Consider the following 11,739-nt stretch of genomic DNA (forward strand, 5'->3'; position numbering starts at 1 on the left):
GGATGATCATGGTTTCACTCCCTCAGCCTATTTTAAAATAACTTTTTATAACTTGGGGATGAAGGATGAGTGAAGAAATAGGAAAGGGAGAAAAGAAAAACAAGAAAAGGAAGAGAGGATGAAGGAATTTGGGAACTAGCTCACTATCCCCCAATTTCCACTGGATGCGTAACGGCTGCGGATCCGCTCCGGAACGTCGGCGGAATCCTTAGGTTTCCATTAAAGTCAATGTGTGTATTTTCACTGACTGCAGAACGTCTGTGTCCCTACTCCGTCCCAGCTCCGGCGGTCCCAGCCCTCCAGAGCAGATACCAGAGCTTCTATTTTTGCCGGACGCCGGAGAGCTCCGCAGCAATTCACCACACGGCAGATAGTGCGGGACAGGAAGTCGAGCACAGAAACAAAATAAAAATCTGGTTCATTTTCAAAATAAAATACACCGCGCTCACAGCGGATCATATTTCCCTGCACTACACCTTCAAATCACAGCTCAGAGTTGTTTCCCCTCTACTCCTCTGGATGGAAACTAACTGTTGTTGGTTTTGTGGTTCTATTCTACGTGAATTCGCGAGATCTCGTGGGTCCTCGTGACTTCAGCTGTCAGTCATGGCCGCATGCCGCAACAAATCCGGACCTGGTGGGTATTGACGGACGGCGGAGCACACAGCGGTTCCGCAGCGGAGCCGGTCCACAGACGTTCTGCATTCAGTGGAAATCCAGGGTAACGTCTATGTGTTGTTTTTCTATTTCTACACCTGTTTAGGTGAAACCATGACAATGAGAAAGCTTTGGAGTTGTTGAAAGGAGTGTTGCAACTTTTGTTGGAGCTAGCTAACAGTTTCACCTTGCTTAGTCTTTGTGCTAAGCTAAGCTAAACACAGCCTGGACTCCAAATCCTATCTGGACTGAACACACAGAGATGGATCAGATGAAACTGACTTAAATCTGGTAGAATAACACAGCACTAACTTTTAGCCTGTACTTTATATCACGCTTTTATATAACATTGTGTACTTACTTACAGCGTTTTTATCCTTCTGTTCCCTCCACGTCCCCATGGTACGTGACATTAAATTGAAGTTATTTTTGTATTAAAAACAGCTTCCAGGACGACCTTGTTTTTATGGAGCCACAGAGAAAACCGCTCCACATATAAATATCTGAAAGTGGTGAACAGTTTTGGCAGTTTATTCATTCTGATTGGCTGAAGACATCCTGGTCTTGGCTGGACCGGTGGACATATTGACATACTTTAAATCCTCCCTCTGTGTTAGTGAAGACTTCCCTCTCTCCACAGGAGCTCTGTGACCCCGGCCCCTCCCTCCCTCTCCTCTCTCTCTTTCATGTCTTTCAATCTGCGGCTCAGTGTTTTTGGGCGAGCGGAGCACGCCGGCCGGTGGCTCAGCGGGGGAGTTTGGCGGCTCGTTAAATGTTTTCTAAAACACCCAGAGTAATTCACAGAGCCTGTAATTAATCAGGAGAGGAGCCCCCGCAGGCCATAACCAGGATGGTGTGTGTGTGTGTGTGTGTGTGTGTGTGTGTGTGTGTGTGTGTGTGTGTGTGTGTGTGTGTGTGCGTGTGTGTGTGTGTGTGTGTGTGTGTGTGTGTCTGTTTCCTAGAGAGGGACTTGATTACACAGTGAAGTGTAACAATCACCGCGAACCCGAAGTCTGTCTGTCTGTCTGTCTGTCTGTCTGTCTGTCTGTCTGCCTAAACAGCACGTTTGGTCAACATGTCTTTCCAATCTGAAGGGGACATGTCCCTTCCACTTTTTCAGAAGGCAGTGTTGGACCCCTTCACTTCTCACAGTCCGAAAAGTAACGTTATATTACAACTTATACAGTATATATATATATATATATATTAGTGCTGTCAAACAATTAAAATATTTAATCGCGATTAATCGCATTAATGTCATAGTTAACTCGCAATTAATCGCACATTTTTATCGATTCTAAATGTCCCTTGATTTCTTTTTGTCCCATTATTTTTTTTTGTTAATGAATGTTCGGATGGTGAATGAATAACCAACACACCGCACAGCAACACAATCCCTTTTTTTCCTTTTTGAGTCTGACCATCTCAGCGCCACCTTTCCCTTTTCTTTTTTGGCTTTCCGTCATCAGACTCACACACACACTGTCTGTTAACGTTAGACTTCCAAACGTGACAAAGAAAAAAAGAGGTGTTCGATGGCTTTACGTCATAGGCCGACCAGGGCTATGCCATTTGGGGAGGGGCCGCTATATCCCGCTGATCCCCCTATATTTCTGATAATCCTATATATTGGTTGTGACCGTTAGTGCTTTCTGATTAGCCTGTGTTTGTATTGAAATAAGAGGCTGCTGCGGCCCGCCGTAAGGGTTGAGCAGAGGCTGCACAGTTTGACCAGCAGGCAGCAGGATCCGCGGCCGGGCAGCCAGCTGCGTGGCCAGGGCAGCTCGGCCAGGCAGCGGTGTTGCTTGCAATGTATAACTATTATCAGACTGGCCCTCGCGGCCTCGAAACACTACCGGCCCACCGGGAATAGTCCCTACTCTCCCGATTGCCACTCCACCTCTGGCTGGCTCGCATGCCCAAACAAGTGTGTGCGGCATGCCTGTTGTTTTGTTTCCGGTCTAGCTAGATCCGGTGTGGTGTTGTAGTTTTTCTAACGTTACTAGTTGTTGCAACAGCATGTGAAAACACTACACACTTTGCTAGGCCAAAAAAAACGTTAAAATGGGTTTGCATTAACACCGTTAATAATGTGTTTAACTGACAGCACTAACATATATATATATATATATACATATATATATATATATTAGGGCTGTCAAAATAACGCATTATTTTTTCTCAGATTAATTAATCGAAATTAACGCGTTAAAAAAAATAATGCAGATTAATCCATTCCATATTGAGGTTTGACCCGGAGCCGTTCTAGCCACCATTGGACTGTAAAATGAAGGAGGGAGACGAGAATGTGCTGCCTGGATCATTAACTGGAACATTTACTTGTAAAAATCTTCTTCCTGCCAACCCTGGCTACCGAAATTTAGTTAGCCTACCGCTAGCTAGTAGCTGGATTAAACACGGTTACAATGCTGACAGCTAACGCTAAACGGTGTAAAGTTTGTCTGTATTTCACTGTAGAGGACTCAACACTGGGATGTAACAATCTGCAGCTGCCGTTGTCGGAGAAACAACACAGACGGTGCGTTCAATGAAACTGGTAAACTACAGCCTCGTGGTGCATTTGAAGTTATTGTAAATGTCCTTTTCCCATCTGATGATTGTTTTTGTCGTTCAACAGCAATTTACTAGTGAAATAAGTTATTGTTATTGTTATACATTATTATTAAATCATTTAATTTTGACCATATGGCCTTAGCAATAAACAAGCCGTTCTTTAATGTCACCAACTGTTGTTTAGTACCCTTTGTTTTCTTTTCTTTTTTTACTTTCTTAAAAAGTATCGGTTCAGGCACCGTTAGTTATGTATGCAATTAATTTGCGAGTATGTAATTAATTAGATTCAATTTTTTAATCGATTGACAGCCCTAATATATATATATATATATATATATATATATATATATATATATATATATATATATATATAGGGTTGGGTACCGAGACCCGGTGCTAATATGGCACCGGTGCCTTAATGACAGGTATCTACCGGACCAAATAGTAACGCAGATTACGGTGCCACTCAAATGTCTGCGCTGCCTTCTGATGCTCCGAAACGGACGTTACAGGCAACAGAAGAGTCGCTGCTCGGGACGCTAGTTAACACTACACTTGAAAGCAGGCAACGTTTGCCTACCGTTAGCTAGCAGCTGGAGTAAACACGGCTAAAATGCTGACAGCTAACGTTATACGGTGTAAAGTGTGACTGTATTTCAATGTAGAGGATTCCAACCCTGGGACATAACAGTCTGCAGCTGTCGGAAAAACAACACAGATGGTGCGTTTACTTAAAACTCGCCTAGCCAGCAATTTATTGATGAAATAAGTTATTGTTATTACATTTTTCATAAATCATTTAATTTTTACCATATAGCCTTGCAATAAACATGCCGTTCTTTAATGTTGCCGATTGGAGATATCCGTGTCACCAAATACTCCACTACAAGTAAAAGTCCTACATTGAAGACCTTACTTAAGTAAGTAAAAGTATGTAAGTATTATCAGCAGGTTTCTTAAAGTATGAAAAGTGAAAGTCTCTCATCCACCCTGTGGTATTCTTTCCATTAGCATCCAGCGCTACCAGCAGCTAGCGCTGACGGCAGCCCACTGAATATATATGACTGATAGATGCTGCGCTGGCTATGTCGCTTTCATTAAGCCGCTAACAGGAAGTGGCTAATGAGCCGGGCTGCACTCATTATCACGGGGAAACAACACACACATTCGTTATCCTAATCATGGTCACTGCCCTGTGGAGTCAGAACACACACATCTCCACACATCACCACACTGTGGATATTCATCAACATGTAACAGCCTGCATTTGGAAGAAAAAAAACACCAAGTGTAATGGGGCATATTAGCACCACATATTTCTTATTTTTTAGTTTAATGTAAATGCAAGAGAGAGACTGGAGTAGTGGGCTTCTCTCATGTCCAATGACAGCAAAATGTTTTTATCGATATGCATTTTTTTCTTATTTTATCTGTAGGCTTTTTATGTGTTTTCATTCATTTCGTACCTAAGCATTAAACAGTAGTAAACAGTGGAACCCCTTTTTGTCCTGGGTAGAGTTTTGGCCTCAGTAAATTCCATTCCACCCATTTTTGAGGACATAACAGTGGAAGTGAATTCCGAAATTCTTGAAAACGTAAAAGACAAAAGGGAGCTTTGAATTAGAAAACACTGCAATTGTGAAAAATTTAAAATCTGGATTAATATGAAACCCCAACCTTTCCTAGCAGTGAAATGAATGAAACTTGCAAAATGTTCAAAAGTTCATGGCTCTTGAGTTATAAAAATGTCCAATCTCTGAATCCTATGAACCGGGCAGACACAGCAGTTTTCATCATACTCACCCTGGTTCGGGTTAATTAAGTCTACTGCTAACTTACAACACTGATAACATTACCGTCGGAAAGAATACCCCCTCGAATCAAATCCCATACTTCACCATTAACCGTCAAGCCTCTAAACCTGTATGGAAATTAACAACACTCTCTCTCTCTCTCTCTCTCTCTCTCTCTCTCTCTGTCTTGGTTCTGGTGGTTGATTAACGCAGATATGTGCTGATTAGCTCTCATAACGGGCCAGGTGGGTAGCGCACTGCCATTAGTCCATGACGCCAATGTCTGATTACTCCACATTTTCATTGTGATAATTTGTGATTACATTCTGAATCTGCCACGTTCTCTGTCAGGTAAATATAGTAGGACAATGTCCTCCTCTGATGTAGACATAGCCTACACTGTAAGTCAGTAGCAGGCTATACAGTGGAATTGCATATTAAGTGGTTTGGGTGTACAATTTGGTTTTAAAGAATTCTACAAGCAGCAATCGGCCATGCAATCGGCCTGTTCCAAACAGGCACATTTTCAATGGGCACTGTACTAGTTCTACTAATAAAAGTCACATAAATAACGCTGACTGTGGCTATCGTTTAATAGTGATTATTATTAGTTCATTAGTGCTCACGCGGTCTTTAGTCCCCTTCTATTGGCTATACATTTGGAAATTGACAGACAAAGACAATTGACAATACTAGGGCTGCACGATATGACCTCAAATCAATTGATCAATTGATTAATTGCACATTTTACCTCAATAACGATAAATGAACGATAATTGAATTTGTTTTGTGATTCGACGACGGACACTGCGTTTTTAAATTTTTTTGTATAAAGTTTTAAAAAACGTCTTTTGCGTGATAAAAATGTAATTAGGCTATACAATCTATTTCTTAACTCCTAATTAACTTGCTGGTCCTAACTTTGAACCAGCAAGTTGCATTTGAAGCTCCTCTTTTTTTCTGCTTGAGGAGAGCTACGTGACACATGAAACTATATCGATGAGGACCGGCGCGTTAAATCGGCCGTCCGAGAATAGGATACCAGGCAGACACACAGCTGACAACCTGCAGGTGGAGGTGCTGGAGACAGGCTCAGACATACACTTGTGTGTCAGTCCCGCAAGCGGTTTCAGGAAAGTGGCTGCGTGTGTCCGACAATGCACAGAACATCAACATGGGTACAAGCCTACAGCTGTCCGTGGACACGGAGTGCGGAAAGTGTGTCAGAGCCTCCCGGACGGGTGAACTGAGACTCCGTTTCCCGTTTGTCGGTCAACAGTTAATGATCGGTTATATAATTTCATTGCGCTTTCTTTTGGAAGGCTGGCTGCCAAAAATCGCCACTTACTAGCTAATTAATTAGCCTGAGGTAAACGCTAGCTATCAGTAAACAGAAGTGACGTGGTGGCTGGCGTCTGGTGTGTGCGCCAGTGTTTGTGTGTGTGTGTGTGTGTGTGTGTGTGTGTGTGTGTGTGTGTGTGTGTGTGTGTGTGTGTGTGTGTCAGCCCGCCCCCGCATTTGGCGACTGGCGAGTGTTAATTCCGGACCCTGCACACGCAGTAGAATGTTTTTAAGGAGAAAGTAGGCCTAATCATCATGAATAAATTATCAAAATTATCGTCATGGGAAAAATACCTTGATAGCAGCTTCAGAATTTCGATGTCGATACATTTTCGATTAATCGTCCAGCCCTAGACCATACTTTTCAGAAACATGGAGTGAGTTTGAGAAGCTATAAAATATCTTACAGTCATATGAGCAGTGCCATTTAACGGCACTTATTTAACATTCGCTTTAAGATCCGATCCCCGACGTGACATACTGGAGACACAGACTCTTCCTGTTTGCTGTAGACATCATGTAATGTTTGCAGGCAGCGGCTGTTGGGAGCAGAGTGTCAACAGAATATGAATGTGATGCGAACACAGGGACAGACTCGGAGGGGATGCTGAGACAAAGACATGAAAAGGACTTGGACGAGCAGGGAGGCGCGGCTGGAAGGCAAACACCCGAAGGTTAATTTGCAGATTTTCTCCTGAGATTCAAACAAACAACAGCTGCTTCTGTTTGATTCTGACGGGGGGGGGGTGGGTATATACGTCTTTTGTTTTAATTAAAAGGTACAAATACAAACAAATCTGATGTACTTACTTTACTGTGTGCGCACAAAATAACTTGTCATGCTCTTCATATGACCGTCCTTCACTTACAACAGGAATACATCAAATAATGAAAGTAGAATCAAGTCTAATTATCAATTGAAAAGACCAAAACAGATGTTCACTCAGATCAGTTCTCTCAACAAAGTAAAAATAGAGAAATGTCTCGCCAAGAAAGATTTTCTTGCGTGGATGCAAACGCAGAGGGGTCCTACAAAAGGACGCACGGTCCTCGGGCAAAAAAGTTGAACCTCAACACAACACAACTAGGCCTGTCAATCGATTCAAATATTTCATCGCGATTAATCGCACATTTCTTCATGTGTTCTAAATGTACTTTAAAAGGGATATTTTTCAAGTTTTTAATGCCCTTATAAACGTGTGAGTGGACAAATATGCTTGCTTTATGCCCGGGGGCCAAATCCGGTCCCTCGCAGATATTGATCTGGCCCGCATATCAATTTAGGTTCCCAATAAATCTTGTGCACCAAACTAAAAAAACAATAAACTGTTTTTCAGACTGTCATTTCGTGACAGAATTTGGCAGATTTGCCGACTTTGAGACTCGGAAATTCCCACAGAAGCAGAGAGTTTTGCTATGAGTCGGCTGTGTGGCAGCTGCTTTTAAAAATGTAATCTTTGTTTTGCTTGATTTGCTTAATTCTATCACGGCTAAGGAACTTTTTTTTGCCGACTTTTGTAGGGCTTTTATGTCAACAAAAATGCCACAAAAGTCGAAAAAAGCCCGGTGCTTAGTGCCGCCCAACACGATTGTGATTGGTTTAAAGAAATGCCAGTAAACCAGAGCAAGTTTTTCTCCCATCCCTGGAATGCTGTGTGGACTATCAGACCCTCCTTTGCAGCGCTGTGGAGGACACTTTTCAGTGAGTTTTTAGTTTAGTGGAGGGCTGTTTCTGATCCAAATGCCCTCTCTGGCTGAGCCGGCTGACTTCCTACTGAACACACCTGAATACATCAGCAGCATCAGTGTGAATCCACCAGCAGCTGGGGAGCAGTCAGGCAGTAAATACAAACATATTCTATTCATGAAAAGCCTCCGGAAGCAAACAGATGCCTCCAATTTCATATTTCATGACTGTATTTGATTCTGGATGTGATTCTGGATCAGACTGTCTTGCAGACACAAGGGCTTCTGTGAGCGGAGGGGAACACACTTTTTTTACAACAGTTTCTAGGATTTTTTATTTCCTCCCTCGGGAGCTTTGAGAAGTGACACAGTTTCATTCTTTCATCTTTTTTTTCACATAACTGTGAGCACTGAGGTGTGTGTGTGTGTGTGTGTGTGTGTGTTCTTTTACTTCTATCATTGTGAGGACCAGGAGTTTGGAGAGTGAGGACATTTAGTCCATGCCTTTTTTTGAGGGTTTAGATAGCTTTAGGGTTGATGTTAGAATAAGGGGGGTGTCCTAACATACTAGAGTTTTAAGACGTCAAGCATGTAAAGGCAACATCCCAGATGTGAGTCTAGCTGGGGACCTTTGATGCAGGATGTCCCCTCTGTTCTCTCTTTCCTCTCATTTCCTGTCACTTCACTTCTGTCACTATCAAAATAAAGGCAAAAATGCCTACAAAAATACATATGTGTCGGCTTACCTAGTACACTCAGCTCTGTGTGCGCAGTGATGTTGTGGTTCTTGTTGGCCGCTGTACAGCTATAACTGCCAGAGTCGTCGTCGGTGACACTCCTGATGATCAGATTGCTGCCCACCAGCAGAGAGTACTTCTTATTCCTACAGAAGAAAGGAAGAGCAAGGCAGTTTGCTTTTAGCATGTTTGTTTGATCAGTTGATAACTTACATAAAAGAAACATTTGTTTTAAGTTAGCTTTCATACTTAAAGGATCAGTCTGGTAAATTCTACATTTTTCCCATTGGCAACAAATCCAGTGAAAAGACCAAAACCAACAATGTGTTAGTCTGTCCCGCAGTACTTTCAGACTTCCCCACCCTGTCTAAGACCAGAGGTTCTTACTGAAGAAGGCTCACACATACATACTGTAGATTCGTCTTTGAAAAAGATCAGTAATTTCCAAAAACAGCTGGTAGCTGTGGTTTTAAGCAAATGGTACTCAAACAAGAAGAAATTGTGTATTTGTTTGGGACTATTTTCAGCAGCGGATGAATCCACATTTGGTGCTTTAGTCAAGTGATTGCTCCAGTGCCGCTGGAAATTCTGCTGGGTGCATGTATTTTCCGTTATCTTCCTCTTCCTTTGTGTTGGCGTTCTAACCTCCGGTGGATTTGTGAGGACTATGGTTAACTGCTCCTCAGATCTCTGTTAGGGTAAATCCAGACAGCTAGCTAGACTATCTGTCCAATCTGAGTTTTCTCTCGCACAACTATTTTGCAGCGGCTCTGTGCCGAGATGAAGTGATTACCAACCAGCGGTACAAGTACCCCAGTTGGTACTTTTGCTGTTGCCAAGGTGTACGTGAAAATATTGTGGAGAAGTTCAACTAATTTGAAATTTTTTTAATAATAATTTGATTTAAAGAATATATCAGCCGTTACACCTGAACACTACATGTTGCAGTTATGTAAGTGTTTCAAAACTAGTTAGCTAAAGTAATGATTAAATAGTCCAAGTAGTTAGTTAAAAGTCATGATTAAACTCTAGAAATAGTAAGCTTAAAGTCATGATAAAACTGTAGAAATTGTTAGCTAAAAGTTATGATTAAACTGTAGAATTAGTTAGCTAAAGGTAATGATTAAACAGTTGAAATAATTAGCTAAAAGTGATGGATAAACGGGTGAAATTACAGTAGTATGATTGTTGACCAAAGAACCCTAAATATTGACCCAACCCAACAATAATGAAATACATTACACTTACATACATTGGGAGTTAATGAAGGGGTACGTGAGTTCATCTGACAGCACCTTGGGGGGACATCAGACCAAACACTTTGGGAACCACTGCTCTAGTCTAGTGAGTATTTCAGCAGGACCGTGTGTGAGTGTCTATGTGTTGGTTGGAATGGAGGAAAATGTCACCCAGTGCAACAGTGTGGCTCATTGATGGTGATTAACACATAGTACTTGATAGTTGGATACTTTCATTGTTGGTTGTGGCTTCATGGCATTTATTGACAAGAAGAAAAATGTCAAATATAATCACTGGACTTATACTAATGACTGGGCCATGCTTGGATACATGTGGGGCTGTAATGGGCAAAACTATACCCTAAGTAGACACTGTTGGTCATCACGTGGGTTAAACATGGATTATTTTAGGCTATTGTGTACATACCCCAACTCCAATGAAGTTGGGACATTGTGTAAAACGTAAATAAGAACAGAATACAATGATTTGGAAATCCTTTCCAATCTGTATTCAATTGAATACACTACAAAGACAAGATATTTAATGATGACCAACCAGGGGTACTAGGGGTTCTGCTGTTGCCAGGGTGTACATGAAAAGACAGTGGAGAAATCTCAACTAATTCAAAAAAATTTAGAAATAATGATTTGATTAAAAGAATATTAGCCTTAACACCTGAACACTACATGTTGCAGTTATGTAAGAGTTTTTGAAAACTAGTTCGCAAGTTTAAACAGGGAGCTAAAAGTAATGAATAAATGGTATAATTATCTTAAAGTAATGACTGAACTGCTAAAAATAGTCAGCTTAAAGTCATGATTAAATGGTCCAAATAGGTAGCTTAAAGTAATGATTAAACTGTAGAAATTGTTAGCTTAAATTAATGATTAAACAATAGAAATAGTTAGCTTAAAGTCATGATTAATCTGTCCAAATAACTTAAAGTAATGATGAAACTGTCCAAATAGTTAGCTAAGAATGATTACACTGTAGAAATAGTAAGCTTAAAGTTCAAATAGTAAGCTTAAAGTAATGATTAAACTGTAGATATAGTTAGCTTAAAGTAATGATTAGGGGGACATCAGATCAAAAACTTTGGGAACCACTGCTCTAGTCTAGTGAGTATTTCAGCAGGACGGTGTGTGATGTCTGTGTGTTGGTTGGAATTGAGGAAAATGTCACCCAGTGCAACAGTGTGGCTCATTGATGGTGATTAACACATAGTACTTGTTAGTTGGATACTTTCATTGTTGGTTGTGGCTTCATGGCATTTGTTGACAAGAAGAAAAATGTAAAATATAATCACTGGACTTCTTGGTTATCACATGGGTTAAACATGGATTATTATTTTATTTATGGCAATGTGTAATATGAACAGACAGACAGTTAGACAGACAGTTTGACAGACCAGCTCTGGATCAGTTCCTCTCCTCTCCTCCACTGGATGCTTGGAGTCGGGTATCCGGAGGCGGAACATTCCAGCACGGCGTCGGTTCCCAGCAGAACAGTTACTCTGGAAGGACGCTGGAGGAACTGGAGGTTCCTGCTCACCCCGGGCTCTGAGAGAGAGAGGGAGAGACAGAGAGGAGGAAGTGAGAAGCTGAAACATGGTCCATATTCTGAGATACACTACACAAATATATGTGGACACACAAACATTGCAGCCACATATAATAGCTGAACAGGCCATCATATTGGCAGCCGGTGTGTGT

General features: G+C 41.5%; 1 protein-coding gene across 1 annotated transcript in view; it reads right to left on the reverse strand.

The window, feature by feature from the left end:
* Nucleotides 1-11,739, reverse strand: part of dcc (DCC netrin 1 receptor) — a 217,608-nt gene that overhangs the window by 183,902 nt on the left and 21,967 nt on the right. The window contains exons 3-4 of the mRNA XM_031287325.2: nt 11,436-11,586; nt 8,798-8,934 (exon numbers count right to left, since the gene is read on the reverse strand). Of these exons, the coding sequence (XP_031143185.2) occupies nt 8,798-8,934; nt 11,436-11,586 (288 nt within the window). The remainder of the gene's footprint in view (nt 1-8,797; nt 8,935-11,435; nt 11,587-11,739) is intronic.

This window comes from Sander lucioperca, chromosome 14 (assembly GCF_008315115.2).
Source record: "Sander lucioperca isolate FBNREF2018 chromosome 14, SLUC_FBN_1.2, whole genome shotgun sequence".
In the NCBI taxonomy this organism is placed as follows: domain Eukaryota; kingdom Metazoa; phylum Chordata; class Actinopteri; order Perciformes; family Percidae; genus Sander; species Sander lucioperca.